The following is a 23,813-nucleotide window of genomic DNA, read 5'->3' as shown; positions in this document are numbered from 1 at the left end:
ATAGATCCTGGGGGTCCTCCATCCACTCCTATAGCCTCCTCACAAGCAGAAGCAGCAGAGAGGGGATCTGCCCACAATGCAGACCCTGGCTTCTCTCAGTGGTGGCACCCACAGGGGAGGGAGCTTTTGGGGGAGAAAATGCTTTGAGAGCAGGAGGAAACATTCAGGCCCCTCTCTTCCAAAGCAGCTCATTCTTGAGAGCACTGTGAGAGCAACAGGTACAAAGAGGAGAAAAACTCTAGGATCTTTGCACCTTAGCAACCCTTTCTTTGTATAGTGGGAGCAGCATTTCTCACAGCAACCAGAGAGCTTACATGTTAGCAGCCTCATGTTTTTTTTAAAGATTTATTTATTTATACAAGAGCTGGGGTACAGGCCAGAGGTATGGGAGGGTGAGAGGATTCACCAGAGACAGAGTGGGGAACAGATCACGCAGACTTGTTGTAGAGCAGCCCCATACAAAACGGGGTGCCTGACTGTGGGTCCTCACCCGCGCGCTTAAAAGGACTTATCAATGCTCTACTGCAGGCACCCGCGAAAGGTTCATAAAAGGTTTATTTACAAGGGAAGGGGAAATGAGGAAATGTCCAGCTCAGGGAGAAAAGTGGGAGACAAAGTTATCATTTCCCCCTAACAGACTGACCAAAAGCACTTGTTAGCAGCCTCATCTTACAGAGAAAACTGAGTCCTGGAGAACTCAAGGCATTCGTCCCAGAGCTCAGCTCTTAAGTGGCAAGAAGGGACTCAAAGGGAGAGCTGGGCAGTTCACATCCATCTGGGAAAATGTTTCTAAGGGGCACCCAGCTCAGGTCAGGAGCAGGGCAGATCTGCCCTCAAGGTGGGGAACTTTCTCAGATTGGAAACAGGGTCCCTCCCAAGGTGCAGGACTAACTGCCCCTGGGCTCTAACCTAGCCCCCTCCTACTTCCCCAGGCCCTGAGGCCCCTCCCGGCATTTCCTATGGATCTGTGATCCACCTGGGCTACTCTCCAAGCAGCCCCAACAGCAGTGAGTAACTCAGCAAGGCAAGGGGCCTGGCTCTGTTCTCCCCTCTCATCTCCCCTGGCACCACCGCTCCACTCCTGTCACTGGTTTCTTCTGCAAACCCACGCAGCTCCAGAGAAAAACCCTTAAAAAAACTTGCAGCTGCTGGTTTAAAAACAATCATGCCATCTCTGTGCCAAAAATGCAAGTTCTCAGTTGTGGGAATCACTGTATCTTCATCCCAATACTCCAGTTCTGGTTTTATCCTCTTTCTCCACTGGGTAAACTGAGTCACAGAGAGATGAAGTGTTTGGTCCAAGATCACAGGTTAGGAAGTGGCAGAACCCAGATTCAACCTGCGGGAAACAGGCGATGTGCTTACATCCGCCAAATCACCCATCAAACTGTTCGGTCTAAAATTCCTTAAAGGAAATTTTCAGCAAAAGGCAGAAACTCTGAAAAATATTTCCCTCTCCAGACAGGTAGGTACAAAGAAACATTTCCCACAGTGTTTTGTAGCTGGCCTTTTGCTCTGCATGGACTTGATCATGGCTTATAGCATCCCTTGAATTTCCCTGGAGACAGCCCGCCTGAGATCTTTGTGGTTTTAGCAACTCCCCACGTGGGCTGGTAGAATCCCAGGGCTGCTACCTGCCGGGCCTGGGTAGGAGTTGAGCTGTGGGATGGCCAAGGGAGCCACTGTGACAAGGGCTTTGTCTTCTTCCCCAGGCTCGTGGCCAGCGGCATGTGGCTGCCCCGGGTCTCCAGCACAGCGGTGACCGCTCTCCTGCTGGCACAGACCGGTCTCCTGCTATTCCTGGTCTCGCGGCCCAGGCCTCTCTCCCCAGCCGGTAGCGAGGAGCGCGTGCATGTGCTGGTGCTGTCCTCGTGGCGCTCCGGCTCGTCCTTCGTGGGCCAGCTCTTCAGCCAGCACCCCGATGTCTTCTACTTGATGGAACCCGCCTGGCACGTCTGGGCTGCTCTGTCGCAGGGCAGCGCCCCGGCGCTGCACATGGCCGTGCGCGATCTGGTGCGCTCCGTCTTCCTGTGCGACATGGACGTGTTCGATGCCTACCTGCCTTGGCGTCGCAACCTGTCGGACCTCTTCCAGTGGGCGGTGAGCCGCGCGCTGTGCTCGCCGCCAGCCTGCAGCGCCTTCCAACGCGGCGCCATCAGCAGCGAGTCTGTGTGCAAGCCGCTGTGTGCCCGGCGGCCGTTCAGCCTGGCCCAGGAGGCCTGCCACTCCTACAGCCACGTGGTGCTCAAGGAGGTGCGTTTCTTTAACCTGCAGGTGCTCTACCCGCTGCTCAATGATCCCGCGCTCAACCTGCGCATCGTGCATCTGGTGCGCGACCCTCGGGCGGTGCTGCGCTCCCGCGAGCAGACAGCCAAAGCCTTGGCTCGCGACAACGGCATCGTGCTGGGCACCAATGGCACCTGGGTGGAGGCCGACCCCGGCCTGCGTGTGGTGCGCGAGGTGTGCCGCAGCCATGTGCGCATAGCCGAAGCCGCCTTGCACAAACCACCGCCCTTCTTGAGCGGCCGCTACCGCCTGGTGCGCTTCGAGGATCTGGCGCGGGCTCCACTGCCTGAGATCCGCGCGCTCTACGCCTTCGCGGGCTTGAGCCTCACGCCACAGCTCGAGGCCTGGATCCACAACATCACGCATGGATCCGGGCCAGGCGCGCGTCGTGAGGCCTTCAAGACCACGTCCAGGGACGCGCTCAATGTCTCCCAGGCCTGGCGCCACGCGCTGCCCTTCGCCAAGATTCGCAGGGTGCAGGAGCTGTGTGCGGGCGCCCTGCAGCTGCTGGGCTATCGACCGGTGTTCTCCGAGGAGGAGCAGCGCGACTTAGCCCTGGATCTGGTGCTGCCACGCGGCCCCAGCAGCTTCAGCTGGGCGTCGTCCACTGCGGCACACCCTGGGCCTTAGCTGAGCCTGGGTTGTGGCGGTCACTATGGTCAGGAGACTAGTATGTATGGCGGGGAGGTAGCCAGTGTGTTTGGGGGCGGGGGGGTGGAGTGGGGGAGCTTGGGGCCCTCCCCTGTAGCAGGAAAGGAATGGATCCCCAAACGCTATGCTTCTTTCCCCCTCCTTTTTGACTTTCCATTGAGTCCCCTTTTGGAGCTGGGTTCTGTCAGGCATATTCTTTATGGAAGGCAAAACTCGGGCCCCCACTTCCTCTGGACTTGACTCCTATTCAGGTGCTCTTTTTCCCGTTAGCTATTTCCTCCCTTGGCACAATCCAGCACCTGAGAAGGGTGGTCGCTCCCCCTGAAGTGTAGGGCACAACAGTGGCTGACCCCTGAAGTGTGAGCATCTTCACCCCCATCTCCCTCTGCCTTCCCCCAACACATACACACGTGCTCGTGCATGCACCGCACACACCTGGACTCCATACTCCCCATGCGGGTGGCACCACACCCCATCAAAGTCCCTGGTGTTTATATTGACCTATACCTTCACCAAGAAATCAGACAAGATGCCTTTCATCCTGTGGTTGCCCTTTAGCCTCTGCACCCCCACACTGCTCCCCCAAAAGTGAACCTTTGATTCATCCTGACAGGAGAGGTCCCACCTGAAGAAACAAATATAACTAGCCCATGTAAGACAGATTAGAGTTTACAGCCTGCAAAGTTTGACAGGCAAAATGTGAAAGTAAAAGGGTTTGTCCAAGGTCACATGATGTGGTAAGAGATGAGGGGGGGAGTGGAGGAGGAGGCTTTGCTCTGGGCTGCAATGGGGAGAAGATGGCAAATCAAGCTTGCAGAGACTGGTCTGCTGGACACAGAAGGGTCAGATTGTGCCAATTTCTTTGCCCTAGAGAAGAGGAAGCAGCTATGGCTGGGGCCACGCCTGCAGGAGACAGGATATGGTGAGCTTTGGGTCCAGACTGCAGAAACCAGAGAACCTCCTAGACAAGCCTGGAGGGAAGCAGCAAGGAGGGAAGGTGGAGGAAGGGAAACTGGGGAGGCCAGGACAGCAAGCCAGGCAAAGCAAGTGACTGACTGCAAGAGGTAGGCAGTCGGGATCGGTGCCTGGAGGACAGGTCACAGGGTGATGAATGTCATTAGATTGAATTTGCTGTGAGCTTAGAAGAAACAAGGCTCTGGGGTGCTTCTGTCTTCTCTCTAGCCTTCCTAGCCACACCCTGGAGGAAAGCAGTACAATTCAGAGCTGCAAACCACAATCACTAGCTCTGGCAGTGACTTAATGAAAGGGGTGCTGGATATAGAGGGGCTTAGTCCTGAGCCTGGGAGACCAGAGCCAGCAAGTACTTGGTAAATGTTTAAAAGAATGGGGTGGGAGGATCTGAGGACAGGGAAGCAGATTTGAATCCTTGCCAACAGAATACCCCCCCAGACCCCACTGGGGCAGAGTTAGTTTGGGGATTGACCTTGGCCACCAGAACTACTCTCCCCATTACCTCTGGAAATGAGGTAGCTGCTTTTGTTGTTGCCCTCGCCAGAGGGGTTCTGGAGCTTGCTAGCTTCTGATTCATGGCCTTGAATTGTTGTGACCTGGACTGTGGACCCACATCCTTGCTGCAAAGCAGACGTTCTGACATTTTCTCCCTCTTGCAGGGAGCAGCAATATATTGACCCTGAAGTTGAAGCTTCAGGTTCCATAAAACTTAGCTTTGCCCCAGATCACAGTAGCATGATCCTCTGATATTGAATCACACTGTGGCCTTATGCCACTGAGATTTTCGACTTTATGTTCCTGGAATACAGCCTGATGTAGCAGCATTGGGTCATTTGGTTTAGTACTTAATAGCATATTATTGAAAATAATAGAATTTTCTTTATTCATTATTTTTTTAATGGGCATTGGGTTGTTTTAAGCTATTGCCTGTTGTAAGGTGAACAGGGACAAACTTGCATGGATCTCTTGGTACAAATGCTATAGATTATTCACCTGGGAGTGAATTTTCTGAATCATGAGCATTTTCAGTCAACATTATTCCAAAATATATTAATTTACACCTCTTTCAAGTTATTTTACACTATAAACAATTAGCATAAATAATTAGCATTCTCAAACTTTAAAATTTTTGGCTATTGGTGGTTGACAAATTATATTTCAATGTGATTTCATTTTATGCTTCACTGATTAGCAGTGAAGTAGAACATCTTTATTTTTGCTGACCATTTGTTATTTTCTCTTTGATGAAACATTTATTCAGTAGTTTGTCTCTTTGTCATTTCCTTACTGATTTTTAGGAGTGCATTATGTATTCTGGATACTCCTTTGTCAGTTATATGTATTGCAAACATCTTTTCCCAATTTGTGACTTGTCTTTTTACTTTCTTTATGCAATTTTTGAATTACACAGGTTCTTAAAGTAGTAGTGAGCCTTTCCTTTATGATCTTTGCTTTTTATATTAAAGAGCCCCTTCACTCTCTTGAGACCATAAAGATGTTCAACATTGTCTTCTATAGGTTTTACAGTTATGCCTCTCACAATAAGTGAAACCAATGTGAAAAGGGGGGTGGATTTATAAAGAAAAACAAAACATTAACCTGGCTTTTATTTGTTTATATTTGTTTCATAATTTTCTTGCAGGGTTTTCCTGGAGTTTGTATTGCCTTTCAGGTTTTTTTTTTTTTTTTTCCTATTGAGAAAAAGAATGGGTACCCTCTTCACCCTGTCATTAAAAACGTGGACTTCATAACCATTTTGTCTATAGTTTAAGATTAATTCCATTAGTCTTCCTGACAACAGTACTGGTTAAACCCATCATTTCTTGTATTGCACACCACTCTTGGTAATCACTTTTTAACTTCACTTGAACACTTACTCAGTTTTCTTAGAAAGGGCACATGAAATACAATTTTCACGTCCTGCCAGTCTAAATGTCTTTTTTTTTTTAACCTCTCAATTCATAATATTGAGATAGAATTCTAAATTCAAAATAACGTTTCCTATAATGTGATATGTGATTACTTGTTACATTACCCTAAAATTGGTTTCATCCACTTACACACTCTACCAGTCTGGAAAAAAAAACAAAAGACAGCATTACTAAAGATCACATGACTTTTTTATACTTACTATTTTCATTTTAGATACGTTTCTTGGTAGATGTAGAATCCCAGTTGTACTATGAAAAAAACTGACCTTAGAAAGGGTCAAAACATAGGCTTCAAGAGGAAACTAATAAACAATCTTGGCTTATGTTCTTGAATTAAAAGGAAAATTGCACCTATTTGTACACATGTTTACTTTCAAGTTAAGCTAAAATAACATTTTTCCTTCAGAAATTGCAAGTATAGCTGCGTTATCGTCCACTCTCCTTGCTTGCCTGCATGAATCTTGTTCTCACTGCCAGATCCGTTCTATTCTATTCTATTCTATTCTATTCTATTCTATTCTATTCTATTCTATTCTATTCTATTCTATTCTATTCTATTCTATTCTTTTCTTTTCTTTATTTCATTTTATTTCATTTCATTTATTTTTTACATCATTTTTCATTTTTGCACAATGTATGCATTTTCATCTCGCTCCCTTTTAAGTAGGCATCCTGGGTCTGGTGGCGGGCATGCAATGCCACCACCTGTTCTAGGTGGCGCTGCAGAGAAGGGCAGCCCTGAGCCGGTGAGACTTCCCCAGTAGGCGGCGTAGCCCGCGGGTGCTGGGTCTCGGTGAGCTTACGCAACGTCAGGGGCGCGACAGCCTTCGCCCCGCCCCTGCCATCCGCGCCGCCCTGTGATTGGAGGAAAGAACCATCACTTGGCAGCGCCGTTGGGGTGCGAGGAAGCGGGCCTTGCCCAAAGGTGACGCCGAGGCGGCCGAGGTGCGGGGAGCCGCGAGGGCCGCGAGTGAGAACGAGGCTCGGCAGCACTTCGGGCGCTCTCCCCCATCTCTCTGCGGTGCATGGCGGCGGGATGGAGCACGACGGGAGCGGCGGGTCGGCCGGGCTCCTGCAGCAGATGGTCAGCCTGAAGCTGGTGAAGCAGGTGGGCAACGCGACCCAGTGCCCCAACTCCACGTCTCTCTGCTCCTTCCCAGGTACTGGCCCTGCCGCGCCTGCGCACTGCGCGCCCGCCGCTGCCGCCGGGCGGTGGGCGCCCCTCCCCCCGCGGGCCGGCGCCCCGCCGGCGGGGGGCCGTTTGCCTTCCGGGGGGCGGGCCCCGCGCCCTCGGCGGAAAGCTGGGGGAGATCAGCCCCTTTCCCCGTCGCTTCCCGGCCGTCCGATCGGGCGGGGCCACCGGAGCCCGCGGCGGGGCGAAGTTGGGGGGTGGCCCCGTGAGGGGGGGCGGCCCGGTGAGGGGGGGGGCTCCGCCACCCCCGGAGCTGGTCTTGGTCTCTGGAGTTTGAACTTGAGGGCGACAGAGGCCCGGAGGCCGCGGTCCCCGCGGGGAGCGGCGCGGGGTGCGCCTGGCTGCTGCGGTCCGGGCGGGCGTGGGAACCCCGCGCCCCGGGTTTCCAGTGTGTGGCCGACTCCGCTGCCTCGAGGCTGTGGGCTGGCACCCCGGGCCGCAGCCACCCTCTCCACCGGCGACTCTTTCTAGGAACCACTCTGCGGACCTGTTGCGAGCCTCCCACTCCTGCCTCCTCCGAGACCTTTGACACTGCTTTTAACTTCTCCCGGCCCCGCCCCCGACGCTTGAGCTGCACCTGGTGTGATGGGTTTTCGAAATTATAATACAGTCTAGAAGGCATAAGTGCTCTCAAGGTGGGGGAAATGGGAGGGCTCATGCAGGCTGAGAGGTGGGGATGGTGCTGTCCCTTGTGTGAGACATTTAAAAGGCAAGAGGGGGCCTCCTTGGTGGTGCAAGGGGTTAAGATGCAACATATGAAGCTATCTGCAGCCTCTGCAGCATGAGTTTGATCCCCGCCAGGGAGCTACCCACATGGCGCAGCAGACCTCTCCTGCCTCGCCCCCTGCTCTCCTCAGCAGTGTATTTCAGTCAGTCTGCCTGTTCTGCTCCCCACTCTGTCTCTGGTGGGTCCTCTTACCCCCCCCCCACCCCAAACCTCTGGCCTGCACTGAGTTCTTGTATGCATAAATAAATAAATCTTCAAAAAAAAATAAACAAAAGGCAAGAAGGCCGAGAACAGTGGCGATTGAAGGGTGAGGTTGGGCTCTGCTGCAAAGCTGACGGATGGATATCTTGCCCTAGTAAACAGAATACAGGGCACGAGACCTGCCCTAGATGCAGGATGGAGTTACCACTGCTGACATCACCCAAGCACCTGCGATCTAGCAGCCACTGGGCTGCGACAGTGGGTGCTATTCAGTGGACACCCGGGACCTGCTGTGTGTAACTACCTGATATTTTCCCAGACAGGTTTGTGAAATAGCTGATGGAATAATAGCCGTGTTGGGCAGATGCATATTAAAATCTAACCCGAAACGCCCGTCTGACAGCTCATGTGGTTTCAAAAGGTAAATTGAATAGTGACAACAGAAACTGGACTTTCTGGAGACACTGTCCAAAGAATGAAATGTTCAGGTCAGGACCAAATTCATTTCTTTCAGTTTGTTTCCTTATTTGTCCCCCAACTTTTTAGTTTGAAATTTTTCAAATTTACTGAAAACTTGGAATAACAATATCCTTTATTAAGGATATCATATCCTTTACTTAGATTCATTATTAATATTTTGATCCTTTTGCCTAGCTCTATTTTTAATGTAGAAAAAGAAATGTATTTGTACATATACATATATGCATGTATATATACATGCACATAACATTTTTACTTTCTGCAAAGACCTTTGAAAGGAACTTAGGGGAGTGATGACACTTGGTATCTAATAATAGTTCAGCACATTTCTTTTATGACAAGGACATTTTCTGCCAAAAAAAAACAAATCACACCCAGGAAGTTTAACACTGAATATTATCTAATCTATCGACATCCTTTAAAATTCCTACATTGTCTCACTGGCATCATTTATAGCATTTTCCCTCTTAAAAAAAAAACCTCAGGATCTTACCAAGGATCACATAGTTGTCCTCTTTACTCTTATTTAATCTAGAACAGTTCCTCCATGTTCTTTTTCACTTTATTTCATTTCTTTTTTTTTTTTCTATTTGGATTAACCTTGTTTTATAACATAAGCTTCAGATCTATACCATTAAAAAGCAACCTGTATATACAACATTAAGTTCACTGCTACAAGTCCAGTTCCCTCACCATGCAGCTGACACTCTCAGTTTCATGATATTGACCTTTTTTTTTTAAAAGATTTATTTATTTATGCATACAAGAGCAGGGGTACAGGCCAAAGATGTGGGGGGGCGAGAGGATTCACCAGAGACAGTGGAGAACAGAACAGGCAGATTGACCGAAGCACAATGCTGCGGGGAGCAGCGGGCGAGTCAGGAGAGATCTGCTCCGCTATGTGGGTTGCTCCCTGGCCAGCCAGGGATCGAACTTGTGCTGCAAAGACTGCGGATTGCTTCACAGTGCGGTGCTTAACCCCTTGTGCCACCAGGGAGGCCCTCATGATACTGACATTTTTTAAGCAGCCAGGTTAATTATTTCATAGAATATTCCACAATCTAAGTTTCTCTGTTCATTCATGATTAGATTCAGATTAAATGTTTTTGGTGAGCATGCTACCTACGTAAGTGATGTTCACTTCCCGGTGCATGTGTCAGGAGACATTTAACATCAGTGAGTGCCTTGTTGGTAATGCTGTGTTTGATCATTTGAAGATGGTGTGTGTGAGATCTCAACACTGTAAGGATGTCTTAATCCTTTAGTAATAAGTCATTTGTGGGGTGATACTTTAAACTCTGAATATTCTATTCTGCCTGTCTGGCTTTTAGTTGCCTTTAAGAAAAGATTGTGATAAGGGGATTTGAGATGATTGTTTTAACACTATAGGAGAGACTGTAGCTATGAGAATTGTTTTGCTTTCAGATGTTCTGAACATATTAAACTACAATATGTATTTGATTTGATGGGCACTTCTATGGATTTATAACTTGGGGGTGTTGATAGCCAGGAATCATTCATTCAGCAAATGCACATTTGAAGTGCTGGCTCTGGTCTGGGGATATAAATGTCTGAGATAAAAAAAAACCAAAAAACAAAAAACTTGCTGTCCCTACCTATTATCCAGAGAAATCGCTTTAAAAAATTATCTGTGAGATAAAGCCCTTTACCTCAAGTTGAGCAAAATGTAATAATTAAACATATAACCTACTTTGTGACTCACTTTGAACTGGAATGATTGATATAATAAGTACATGAACTTTGATCCTTTTTTGAGACACTAAAGTCTGCTGACGGTGAATCTCATTCATTGTCTTGAATCTGGAATAGTTTAACTTTTGTCCCCACAGAAAAGGTTACTGGCACTTTATGCCAATACAGTCTGGCAGAATTATTGCTCTAAAATAGTCTGTGGTTTATCACTATCAGGAAGCTTTGAATTGATTTTTTTCAACCTGCATTTGCAAGTTAGTCACTTAGATTTCTGCCTCACTCTCCTTTTCCCAAATTGTTCAAATGTCTTTTGCTGCTCTTGTCATCATTTTTAACAAATCTGAATGTCAAGAAGAGCAGATCTTTTCTTTGTATCAGCAGAGGTATTAACTTTCTGAAGATATGAATTTCATTCAAATCAACATCAGAGTGGATCTTGTAATACTTAAATTAAAATCCATATTTTGGTTGTGTCAATGCTGGAATCAAGACTGGGTCATATTTAGACCAGGTAATTATTCATTTATCTAAACAAATATTTACTCCATGTCTGTTGGAGACCTTTTGTTTTCTAGGCACCAAGTGTAGATTCGGTAGTGAATAAAAACAAAGGCGCTTTCAAGGGAAGGGAGAAAATAAGCAAACGAAATTAAAAAGTATAGAAAGGAACAGGCCAGGGAGTGAAACAGGGTAGGGGGATAGTAAGTGGTGACTCTAGTATGTCAGGGGGGTGCTGCTGTTTTACTGGAGGTCTTGAGGAAGCCGTTCTGATGCCGCCACATGAGCAGCGAAGGGTGTGAGGAATGGGAATGAGCCATGTCATTGGGAGAAGAATGTTCTGGCCCAGGGACAGCAGGTTGAGACCCTGGAATAGCAGCTTTCTTAAGAAGCTTTTTCCTCTTCTGGGGATGGTGTCTGGAGACCAAAATGGTCCAGTGTTTGACATCATTACCCTGCACTACAGCCTCTAATGAAACCAGACTACCCCAGCTAGTAGCATTGCTTACCTCTACACCAAGGAGGTTGGGGAAACACCCACATCCACACGTGGTATGTGCCCAGGTCCACTTGGAGTTCTTGTGAGACAGTCCAAAAGGAAAAACATGACTTCTGGTAGCTCCATGTGGGGGGAAAGTGTCTGACAGGATCAAGTGCTTTCCTTATTGTGTGTTGAAGGTACAAGAAAAGTTAGAAGCTAAAAAAAATGAAGCTTTTTTAAGTAATAGGGAAAAAAAAGAAAAAAGAGTCCAGGTAGTGGATGGACCTGTATGTTGAAGGAGAGCGGGAGAGATAAGAACCTGCAGGGCTGTGTTGGAGGATTTCAAGCAAAGGAGGGATGAGCTTCTCTTTTAAGTGTACAATGCATGGGCCTTTAGTGTATTTGAAGTTCGCAGCCATCATCACAGTCAGCTCCAGAATATTTTTGTCACTGCTACTAGCACCTCATATCCGCTAGCATTGACTGCCTTTCTGGCAGTTGGAAGAGATTAGATAGATGGCCAGGTCAGGACATTCCCGAGCTACCAGGGTAGAACCAAGAGCCCTGGGGTGAGGCAGGCTGAGGGGTGCAGGGAAGCACACTTGGAAACTAGGAGTGGGCAGTCATGTCGGCAGAAATCAGCCCAGGGTGGTGGTCCCCGGGCACCTAGGTTGTTTCCTAGTTTAGTTATAGTAAACAGTGCTGTAATGAACAAGGGAATGCAGTGTTCCCTTCAAATTAGTGTATTTGTGTTCTTCAGGTAGATATCTAGGAGTGGAATTGCTGGGTCATATGGTAGATCCATTTTTTAAAAAAAAATTTATTTATGCGTACAACAGCTGGGGTACAGGCCAGAGGTGCGGGGGGTGAGAGGATTCACCAGAGACAGAGTGGGGAACAGAACAGGCAGATTGAAACACACTGCTGAGGGGAGCAGCGGGTGTGTCAGGAGAGGTCTGCTGTGCCATATGGGTTGCTCCCTGGCTGGCTGGGGATCGAACTCGTGCTGCAGAGGCTGAGGACTGCCGCATAGTGCTGTGCTCAACCCCTTGTGCCACTAGGGAGGCCCCAATTGAGTTCAATTCTGACACTGTCTACTTGCAATTAACAGATTCCACAGGGCTGCCCCCCCCTTCCCACTTTTTGACACCAGTCAAAAATCCAGGTTGTTACCTGTTTCTGCTATATATTCGAGGTTCCCTGGATCCCTCCTTGGGTTCAATTAACTTACTAGAGCAGTTTGTAGAACTCAGGAAAAGTTCTTTACAAAGGATATTAAAGGATACAAATAAATAGAGGAAGAGAGAAATGCTGACGTCAAAATGACAAGAGGCCTACACTGGGCACATTGAGAAAAGCCTATCTGACCCCTGTGGGGAGACCAAGCTCCAATTCCAAAAGGCACTCCTGGAAATTGCAAGGGTTTTAGAAGCTCTGTGTGCGGAATTGTGGGTGGTGTGTGTGTGTGTGTGTGTCATTATTTCACAAGGGAACAGATGGGTCCTCTAGTATGTAGATGGAATTTGGTAACAGAGGGTTCTCCCAGTGGGCACTGTGAACAGAAGTAGACCAGCATCTAGTGGCAGCACTGGCAGGACTACAGTTCCCAGGAAGACTGGTGTGTCTGCCTAGAACCCCAATTGCACAGGAACTGGCCATGTTCATCCAGGTGTTTGACTGAGAACACAGGGCAGAATAGGGCCCACAGTGGGGGAAGGCTGAGAGCTGAGCCTCGCCCTGCTCGCTTGGCTTAGGCGCCTTCCATCCTGCTGATGGGGGCCAGGGTGATCTGGAGCTTTACTTGCGTAGAAAGTGACTCCGTTGTGGAGGTGAGAGGGTCAGGGAGCCAGCCAGTACAACAAAACCCCTCTGTGAATACAGAGCTCACCTAGAAGACTGCAGTCTGTGGAGCTTTTCTTTAACTCCAATGTCTGCCTGAAACAGATTCTTAAAGATAGTAAGCTCTTTGTGGACAGACATCTTTGTCTTTTGTTTTTCACTGACATGTCTAGCACGTGGACTAAGGTAATAAATATTTCTTTGTGAATACACTTGCCACAAGTTTAGTGACTTAATACAGACTCCCGCCTTCCTGGTGGTGCAAGGGGTTCAAGGTATGAGGCTCTCCACAGCCATTGAAGCGGGAGTTTGATCCCTGGCCAGGGAGCTATGCACTTGGCGCAGCAGCCTCTCCTGACTCACCGCTGCTCCCCTCAGCAGTGTCTTTTGGTCATTCTGCCTGTTCTGTTCTCCACTCTGTCTCTGGTGACTCTTCTCACCCCCCACAACTCTGGCCTGTACCCCAGTTCTTGTATGGATAAATAAACCTTTTTTTTTAAAGATTTATTTATTTATGCAAGAACCGGGGTACAGGCCAGATGCGTGGGAGGGTGAGAGGATTCACCAGAGGCAGAGCAGGGAACAGAACAGGTAGACTGACGAAAGACACTGCTGAGGGGAGTAGCGGGCATGACAGGAGAGGTCTGCCATGCCATGTGGGACCCTCGCCGGCTGGTCGGCTGGGATCGAACTGGCACTGCAGAGTCTGCGGACAGCTTCACAGTGCTGCGCTCAACCGCCAGCACCACCAGGGGAGGCCCTAAATAAATCTTTAAAAAAATAACAATACAGATTCATCTTACAGTTTTGGAGATAAGGAGTCAAAAATGAGTAAGCAAAGTGGTAGTACTGAAGGCTCTGCAAAAGATTGGTTTCCTTACCTTTTTACAGAGTCTGAGGTCACTTGCATTCCTTGGTTTGTGACCCCTTCCACCATCTTCAGGATCAACAGTGTAGTATCTTCAGATCTCTCTGTCAGCAACTGCTGCACCTCCCCCTGCAGTGACCTTTAGGGCTAACCGTCCCTAGGTCCGGCTGGGCAACCAGCGCGCAGGGGGAGAACAGCAAAACCCTACCTGCTGCACCTCCCCCCGCAGTGATCTTTAGGAATGGCTTTCGCCAGGGTCCCTAGATCCGGCTGGGCAACCAGCGCGCGGGGGGAGAACAGCCTGAAGCAGAGAAAGTGCAGCAGAAGTTCCCTGAAAAGGCAGAAGCTTATCAAAAGATAACGACCACCAAGAACCACTACAAGAATGCTAAAAATCTTATCCCGTCTTCCTAGAACTACAAACTTTAATCCCTTATCTGTCTTTCTAAACTTCCTCCTTTCTTCTATAATGGTCATTGCTTGTTATGTAGATCACCTCCCTGATAGTGATAGACTGAGCCAGTGAGCAAGCTAATTTCTTTGATATTCATTCCTGTGCTTTTAGAAAACATATATATACTAGTCACAAACTTAAAGAAAATTACACTCAGATTTTCACTCTTGAAGTGTGTCTGTTTGTCATTTCTTTCGCCGACGCCCTGACCACCCTGCACGCTTCTCTCAACCCTGAGGTGGCCTCATCGTCTACTGCTGTGCTGGTCTGCAGCAAGCAACAGTTTTGCCTCCCTCTCATAATGACCCCTATGATTACATTAGCTTTACTGGAAATCTGGATAATCTTCCATTTTGAGATTTTTTTTTTTAAGATTTATTTATGCATATAAGAACTGGGATACAGGCCAGAGATGGGGGGTCACCAGAGACAAAGTGGGGAACGGAACAGGCAGACTGAGTGAAATACACTGCTGAGGGGAGCAGCGGGCGAGTCAGGAGAGGTCTGCTGCGCCATGTGGGTTGCTCCCTGGCCGGGGATTGAACTGTGCTGCAGTGGCTTCAGATATCTTCATAGGTTTCGTCTTAACCCCTTCCGCCACCAGGTAGGACCCATTTTGAGATTCTTAATCTAATCACATCTGCAAACTCCGTTTGGCTATAAAATACTATGTGTTCAAAGGCTGTGAGGACAAGAATGTGGTTATTCTGGGGCCTTTTCTGCTGCCAGTACGGAAAGCTAATTTCTCTTTATAATTTTTTATTATAAACTAATTATCTGATTTATACTTCAGCATCAGAAAGTGGTGTAACTCAAGTTGCCAAAGTAAACAAAGTGGAAAATAACGCATTTGATTTGAAACAGGGAACAAGGAAATACTGGAAGATGTTTAGACAAAGATTTTTGAATGTATAGAGCCAGGGAAATGAAAAGTAACATAACATGATCAATAAACAGCTATTAAATGGATGACAAATTAAAGTGCAATAAACTTCCAGTTATAAAATAAATAAATCATGGGTATTTAATGTACAGTGTGGTGACTATAGTCAATAATATTGTATTGCATATTTGAAGGTTGCTAAGAAAGTAAAAGTTCTCATCACTAGCAAAAAAAGTCATAACTTTGGTAACTTACGATGTGACCATTTTGCAGTATGTACAAATATCAAATCATAATGTTGTATACCTGAAACTAACATAATGTCATGTCAGCAATACCTCAATTTTTAAAAAGGTAGGAGATTAAAGGGAAATCACTTAGTTTCTTAAGTGTTTTATTGATCAGGGTTTTCCTTCACTATTATAGTCCTGTAATAATCCTTCCATCTGAAAAGTATTTTATAAACTGCACTACACATCTAATATAATAAAGCCTCTTTCTTCCTACTTAAAGTGACTTAAGTACACTCTATAAAATATGTGAGCACTGAGGTAGCTAATGGATGGAGAGAGGTAAGAAGGGGGTGTTATGCTTCCTTTCTCAACCTCAGGGAGTTGTATATAGACGATGGAGATTTTTATTGGAGATTTTTTTTTAAGATTTATTATTTATTTATGCATACAAGAACTGGGGTGTAGGCCTGGGGTGTGGGTGGTGAGAGAATTCACCAGAGACAGAGTAAGGAGCAAGACAGGCAGACCTACTGAAATCACTGCTGAGGGGAGCAGCGGGCTTGACAGGAGAGGTCTGCTGTGCCATGTGGGTAGCTCCCTGGCTGGGCACTGAACTCGTGCTGGGGATTGAACTCCCCAGCTGAATGGTTGGTGATAGTTTGATGGCACTAAGACTTTAACCCCTATGCCACCAGGGAGGCCCGGAGCTTGCTTTTTTTTTTCCCCACTCAAAATACACAAAGAATTAGCACAGTCCTCAGTGACAATGCCAAGGGTGACTTGGGAGGATATTGTCCCCACCTCCAACCTCTGTTAGCCTCTTAAACTATTTACCAACAAGAATAAGAATTTGACGTGGCGGGGTGGTGGGTGGGTGGGGGGGCGGGCAACACACAACTGTATGCTTACAACTCAAATCAATTTCCTCCTCCCCGCATTTCCACCCTTTCCCCATTGTCCACTCTCCCCAAGTGGATAGACATTCCTCTTTGGTCTCTCTTAAATTGTTTGCCCCAATCCAACCAGCCTTCCGCAACAGTTCTTTTTAAAGCAAAGTTGTTTTTTTTTTACTTAAAGTAAAAGCTGAATTGTCATCAGCCTTCCCCCCAACCTCTCCCTCTACCCAGAAATAACAAATTTCTTAGCTTCATAGACATTAAGAGGCAACCTAGTGGATGAGGACATGTCTTGCAGATCCAGGTGGACCCGGGCTCTGCCTCTGGCTGGCAGTGTGGCCTCAGGCAAGTTCCTGCCCTTTCCAGCATCTGAGAGCTGGGGATATTAATAATGTGTGCCGCATCGAGCTGTTTGGAGCAATACATAAGCTAATATTTGCAAAGCACCCAGAACAACGCCTGTGTGCATTGCAAATATTTGTTAAATAAACATATGTCCAGACTTTTCTGAGTACACAGAAGCATTTACACACACATATTTACTTGTGTTTATTTAATTGTTTTTGTTTGTACAAAAACCTGATCTCACATACATACTATTCTGCAACTTAATTTTTTTTCCTTCCCAGCATGGTTGGGGCATCTTCCCCCATCAGTTTGTAAAGTTCTATGTAGTGGTATGTTGACTAGGGTATTACTTTTCAGATGTGGCTTTAAATACATAAATGATTCCTCATGTTTTTATGTGATTGTGTAATGTGTGTTATGGATGCACCAAAATGTGTTTCTCAAGACCTGCATTGGTAACATGCAGTTGGCGTCTAGTCTTTGGTTTGACAGGGCAGCTGGGAGCCTCTGGACCCCTTGTCCTTGCCTCCTGTGCATCCTGGTTGGATGCATTCCTGGAGTGCAGTGGGTGCACATTTAACTGCTTTGGATATGCACTTGTGAATGACTCTCCCGAAGGGTTTCCTAGTCTGTGTTCCCACTGGGAGTGTCAGTAGGACCTGCAGAATCATGTCTTTACAAACCTTTCCTGCCCAGAGTCTTTCATGGTCCTGCCAGGGTGTTCGTGCTCAAATGATCTGGCCTTCGAAGGCCACCATAATGTGACCTTGTCTTTTTAATTTTCCCTAACGTGACCGCATCTGTCTGTATCCGTATCTGCTATTACTATATCAACGCTCTGTAGTTTTATTTGGGGCAATTTTGCCCCCAGTGGACATTTGGCAATGTCTGGAGGAATTTGGGTTTGCCACATCTTGCGGGGCAGAGTACTAGGTCTATATGGGTAGAGCCTGGACTGGAGGTGCTGCTTCACAACCTGTAGTGCACAAGGCAGCCCCCCCACAAGAGAATTCTCTTGTCCACATATCAGTTGTGCTGCGGTAGAGAAACTGAGTTAAGCTGTTGACATCTCTAGATTGACTGTTGCTTACCTGCCTCTGGCCCCCCGGTGGACAAATGATTTATCAGTTCTTTGGGTAGCTGGAGAGCTATCTTGAGAATTCTAAAGCCTTGCCTGGACTAACTGGGAGAAAAAAACTATTTCATCAAATTGTAATGTCAATAGCATGGTATTACCGTTTTTTAATTATTTTTTTCATTTCCCAAGACATATGCCTAGTTGTGTATGTGTAGCTGTCATCAATTACCCTACTGTTGCCTGAACAGCCGGCATCTTAAGAGTGATTGGAAGCTCTTGCAGCCGCCAGCTCCTCCTGTAACCTGCCATTTGTCTTGGAGGAAAACCTTACTCACTTGCCATTTGTCTTAAAGCCCAATGTTTATGTTTCCTGGCATTTATTTCATATCTTAAAGATCTTTGCTGTCTTAAGAGGAGGTGCTGGCTTGATATTTTCTGCATTGTCTTAAAAGTGGTTGTCAACTGACTAACTGTACAGCTTTTCCATTTTATAGGATCGGACAATCAGCAATTCGGGAGCTCCAGGAAATAACTGCATTACGCCCTTTTGTTTGGTGCTTATGCTTGTACTTCACATAGAAGGGCATGATTGAGGCCATTTTCAAGTCTGGGTGACTCTTATTTCAGGGTTTGGGGGTGAAGATAGCTCTACCCCCAGTGTCAGGGTCTCAAACTTTTTCTGTAAAGGATCAGACAATGAGTATTTTCATCTTTGGGGGCCATGTGGTCTCTGTCACTGTTTCAGCTCTGCTCTGAAGAGATTTAAATGAATGGACATGACTGTTCCAGCTGTGGATTTTATGTCCAAAAACAAGTGGTGGCCTGCAGGTCATCGTTGGCTGAGCCTCTGAAACCATCAATATTTGGATATTGGATGGATGAATTTACATTGCCACTGAATGGTTTTGAAAATGAAAGAATCCAGAGTAATGATTTTCCTGGGAAGGCTGGTGATGTGTGACCTCTCTTTGTTTTCCCTTGTAGAGATGTGGTATGGTGTGTTCCTGTGGGCACTGGTGTCTTCTCTCTTCTTTCATGTCCCCGCTGGACTACTGGCCCTCTTCACCCTCAGACATCACAAATATGGTAGGTTCATGTCTGTAAGCATCCTGTTGATGGGCATCGTGGGACCAATTACTGCTGGCATCTTGACAAGTATGTTAGACATTAAAATACCAGTCAAAACGTTTCATATAACTAGTCAATGTCAGGGTCCATTTTAGAAACATGTCTGAGTGAGATGAAATTAAGAGTGGGTTTTATCCACAGATCCTGTTTTCTAATATGTGTTTTGTTTCGTTTTCCTTCAACTCCCAAGCCCCCCACTAGTAAACATCTTTGACTTCCTGTGTCAGATTTTGCCCTCATGGGCTTCCAGGAAGCCATGTTAAGCTTTATGCCATACATCTTGTGTGATAAATCACTAGCAAGAGAAAGATATTTGTTACTTTGGAAGCTCCTTCCTGCTTCTTTCAAGCTGCCACTTGACTTTGGCATTGCAAGTCAAATGTGGTTACATTAAGAATGGAAGACTCATTCTAATGACAAAAAAATCTTGTTTAGAAAAAGTACCAGGTTACTTTTTCCTCTCGGGACTTTCTGAGTAAAAATTGGAGTAACATTCATATTATAAATTATTTGTACCTTTTTTTTTTTTGGCTTTTGCTCATGTCATAGGGATGAGAATGATAAATTTAAATTGTTTTTAAACTCATAATTAAATATAACTTATACACTTTATATAAGACTTAGGAGAAAGGAAAAATAAACCCTCCATTCTGGCATCCCTGAGTGATAACCACAGCTTGCATTTTGGTGTGTGCTTTCAGACTTTCTTCTGGGTATACGTGTAAACATAAATAACATATTCCTATTAATTTGTAACTTTTATTTTTTTCACTGTGGATTTAAACCTTGAGCCTCAAGCAGATATCTGTCTGCTTGACTTGAGGATTTTTGGGGGACAAATTGACCTCATTTCTCTATATTTTGTAGATGATGAAACCTCTGTGATAACGCTGGGAGAAGCCAGCTTTCTCCTGTCTGTATTTTAAGGAGTTTCCATAACTGGCTTTGTACAATATATTTTTTTTAATTTAATTTTTTTAATCTTATATATATTTTTACATCATTTTTCATTTTTGCACAATGTATGCATTTTCATCTTGGTTATACTCCCCATACAATTCCCATCACCCTTGTTTTTTTCCTACTCCCTTTTCCCCCTCCACCCCTGTAGTGTGTCTCTGGTTTACAGTTGCTTGTTGATTTTGATTTTTACTTTATTATAATTAGTCTTTTTCCTGGTCCCTTATTTAGGTTTTCTAAATTCCTGCTATGAGTGACACCATCCGGTATTTTTCTTTTTCTTTCTGGCTTATTTCACTGAGCATGACTTCCAGCTCTATCCATGTTGCTGCAAATTGCATGAGTTTATCTTTTTTGATTGCTGAGTAATATTCCATTGTGTATATGTACCACATCTTCTTGATCCAGTCATCTATTTTTGGGCATTTGGGTTGTTTCCAGAGCTTAGCTATTGTAAATAGTGCTGCTATAAACATAGGGGTGCAGGTGCCCTTTGGAATTAATGTTTCTGTGTCCTTTGGGTAAATACCTAGGAGTGAAATTGCTGGATCATATGGAAGCTCCATCTTTAGCAGGTTTTAATTTAAATTTTATTTTTATATTCCCCATACAATTACAACCCCCTTATTTTTACCCCCAGCCCTCCTTTCCCTGCCCCCCACCCTCTATCATTAGTGTTGTGTGCAAAAATTTTCTCCCAATCAGTGGGGTGTCTCTTTGTTTTGGTTACTGTCGCTTTTGCTGTCTGTACAATATTTTTAACTGTATAACCTGCTGTTGTCTTAGAGAGCCTCTGCTCCAGTGTCCTCACTGGGTGACTGGCCCCTAGGGCCTGTTTCAGATTTCTCATCAGTAAAATAGGGGTTCTACCTACCCTGCTCACGTTATGACACATAAATGAATTAATTGTATATTAACAGAGTACCTGACACGGTAACTGTGCAGTCAGGGCTGTGATCATCTCCACCTTCAAGACTCCAATGTAGAGTTGGCTTCCTTTTCACTGTGCTGCTCTGCTATGCTTTTTCCTTTAACTTTTTTCATCATCCAAACCTACTTCAAATTTCTTACGCTTCTTTCTACTCAACCCACTTTTTAGGGAGCTAAATTACAAAGGGGTCCATGAAGCACGTGTCTTTTTATTTTTTTTTTTTTAAGATTTATTTATTTAGTTATACAAGCACTGGGTACAGTCAGAAGCACAGGAGGGTAAGAGAATTCACCAGAGCCAGAGCAGGGAACAGAACAAGCAGACCGACGAAATACACTGCTGGGGGAGCAGCAGGTGCGGCAGGAGAGGTCTGTTGCTCCATGTGGGACCCTCACCTGTGGCTGGGGATCGAACAGGCGCTACAGAGGCTGCGGGCAGCTTCGCGGCCCAGCGCTCAACTGCTGTGCCACAAGGGGAAGCCCAGCACATGTCTTTTGTGTCTGTGCGTTACCACTGCCAGTGGGGCCTTTCAAAGCTCTCAAGCAGCCAATAAGGGTCATAGTTAATAATATTCTTTCTTCTTTTTAAAATATGTTGTTAAACTTTCACCTCACATTTAGAACATAGTAGGCATTTAATGGGGATACTTTAGTCTTGCATTATTCAAAATTAGTCTGATTCATGCTTGTGCTTTCTCTCTTGTGTCCCCAGCTAGATTCTAGATACTATAACCATAGGAATCATACCTCATAAAACATAGAAGTAAATAAATATTTGATGAAATGAACATACTGTGACCAAGGAGAATTTTATTTGAAGCATTTCTGATGGGGAATATCTTCTGAGAACTTTGGATTTGTTCTTTTCAAACTAATGAATATACTCATGATATAATGAATCTTGATACAATGCTGAGTTCCTGCAGCAATTCAGATGGTATCTGGGGACATACAGATGTTTGTTTTGTTTGTATTTACTCAATTTCTAGGACATTATAGTGACTAACATAATAAGCACAATAAATGATGTAGAGAACAGGAAAGAATCCCCCAGTATCTCTCCCTCCATGCCCTTTGAATTAACTACAGCTTTATAAACATAGATCTCTTGCTTTTCATTCCCCTTTACTCCCTCCTCCATTCATTTCTGAAGGCAATTCTGATGGTAATAAAAGGTGGAGCAGAGATTCCCTGTGGCTTCCCCTGACATATTTCTTGCTCAGTGTCACACATTTTTTGCTATTTGCTCAGAATGTATTGGTTTAATGCATGGGGAATAGAGAGATGTTTTTGAGTTGGGCTTGAGGTCACTTGGAAATTGCAGTTTTTGTGATTTGGATTATGACTTCCAGATGATTTTACACAGTAAAACTAGGAATAACTCTCACTTCAAGGAGTCGCTTTTCAACATTGAAAAACACATTAGTGATCTGCAAACCATGGAAGGAATACTTAAGACCTACAGTCATCAGCAAAAACAGCAGAGCAAACACTTCTGTAATATTTAAATTTTAATGTTAAAAAATCCGGAACATTCTATTTAAAGTCTAAATGCTGTATTTTTCTAATGGTATTAACCTTGATTCTTTTCTTTTTTTCTTTCTTTCTTTTTTTTTTTTTTTTTTAAACACTTGACCTTTTGAACAGGTGTAGCAATTGCTGGAGTTTACCGAGCAGCAGGAAAAGAAATGATATCATTTGAAGCTATCACCTTGGGCACTGGACAGACATTCTGTGTGGTGGTGGTCTCCTTTTTACGGGTTTTAGCTACTCTATAGCATAAACCCTTTTGCTATGATGTCAGACTTAAGTTTTATAAAACTCTTGAAAACACAGCGGGATGTCATGTTTTCTTAGTTCTTCAGAAGGAAGCAAGTCAGATGAAAAGTATATGAAGAACAACATCTTAGCCCTTTCTTCAATTTGAAGCCCTAGGAATGGAAGATCTTTTTGGACTTCTATTGTTCTCAGCCAAAACAAATCAAGTCTTTGGGGGGTAGATATTTAATTTAAGCTGTTTTACGGGTACACCTATATACAAGCCAGGTCAGTGCTTCTGGGATGGCATCTTTTGCACTGAAATTCATAATATTCAGTTAGAAAATGCTGAATTTTGGTTATTTCAGAGGAACAGTGGAAAATACTGGTTTATTTCTGAGCAGAATAGACTGTACTAAAATCTATTTGAACTGATCTCGATTAAAATTTGGCAATCTTCTTTTGCTACATCATGACAATAAGTGCCAAGTACGTGTTGGTTGAATATAGCTTTGAGAACAAATTTAGTGAAATCTAACAAGAATAAAAATCTACAACGTAAGTAGTGGCTTTGATTACACCGTTTAAATAAAACAAAGATAACCACTGAATGATGTGACTTGATGGATAACTTTTTTGACCTCTGAATTATTTAATGTATTCTAAGAGATGTGAATTTGTTGTTTTGTACACTACCAAAATAAGCTAGCTGAATTGAGGCCTTTTTGAAGAATACTTGTACTACTTTTTCCTATTGCTTTTATTCTATTAATTTTATTTATGAAAACATAACCTATTAAATAGCTTTGGTTGAAAATTTCAGATCAGATTTGTTTGGATGCTCTTTGGACATTGGGCACATAGAAAAGATACTTTAAACATTGTGTTAAGAGTCTTTCTTAATGACTTTGGTTTACTCATAACTTGAAAAATTGTAGCAGTGTAGCTTAAACTAGAGGTAATGGTTATTGATTTCTTAGACTTCATGTAATTACCTGGAGGTGGGTCTTCAGCCCACTTTTACATTATTGGGTATCACTCCCAGAAAGTGCCTGAACTGAAGTGTCACTTTCAATTATGTCTCCACTGTGCCCTTTATGTTTTCTTTCAAGAGAATTTATATCTTTAAAGAAAATGAACTATCAAGAGTTTTTCCAATTTTAGCTATTTTTATTTTTCTTCTACTGCCTAGCTTTCTTTTTCACTAAAAGGCCTGAAAACTGTGACTTACAAAAGAGAAAGAATCACAAAACTGAAGTATCTAACTTGATCCTACCACCTAAACTGTTTTGTATGGTATTGAATT

General features: G+C 44.9%; 2 protein-coding genes across 3 annotated transcripts; both read left to right on the top strand.

Annotated features, from left to right (window-relative positions):
• Positions 1–1,728: 1,728 nt before the first annotated feature.
• On the top strand, positions 1,729–2,916 carry LOC311186663 (carbohydrate sulfotransferase 6; the record flags this gene model as incomplete). The annotated part of the gene is made up of 1 exon (XM_084257791.1): positions 1,729–2,916. One exon carries the CDS (start codon positions 1,729–1,731, stop codon positions 2,914–2,916), a length of 1,188 nt encoding a protein of 395 aa, XP_084113917.1.
• Positions 2,917–6,876: 3,960 nt separating this feature from the next.
• Positions 6,877–22,527, top strand: TMEM170A (transmembrane protein 170A; the record flags this gene model as incomplete). Of its 2 annotated transcripts, none has more annotated exons than XM_084257594.1 (3): positions 6,877–7,000; positions 18,716–18,817; positions 22,397–22,527. In XM_084257594.1, 3 exons carry the CDS (start codon positions 6,877–6,879, stop codon positions 22,525–22,527), a joined length of 357 nt encoding a protein of 118 aa, XP_084113720.1. The 2 variants fall into 2 exon arrangements, with proteins under 2 accessions (XP_084113720.1, XP_084113719.1); XM_084257593.1 differs by having other exon boundaries at positions 18,716–18,886.
• Positions 22,528–23,813: the final 1,286 nt, after the last annotated feature.

The sequence above is a fragment of the Talpa europaea genome (assembly GCF_964194135.1).
Source record: "Talpa europaea genome assembly, chromosome: 16".
In the NCBI taxonomy this organism is placed as follows: Eukaryota; Metazoa; Chordata; class Mammalia; order Eulipotyphla; family Talpidae; genus Talpa; species Talpa europaea.
Note: the sequence above shows the minus strand (reverse complement) of the source record. Positions and strands in the feature narration are given on the sequence as shown.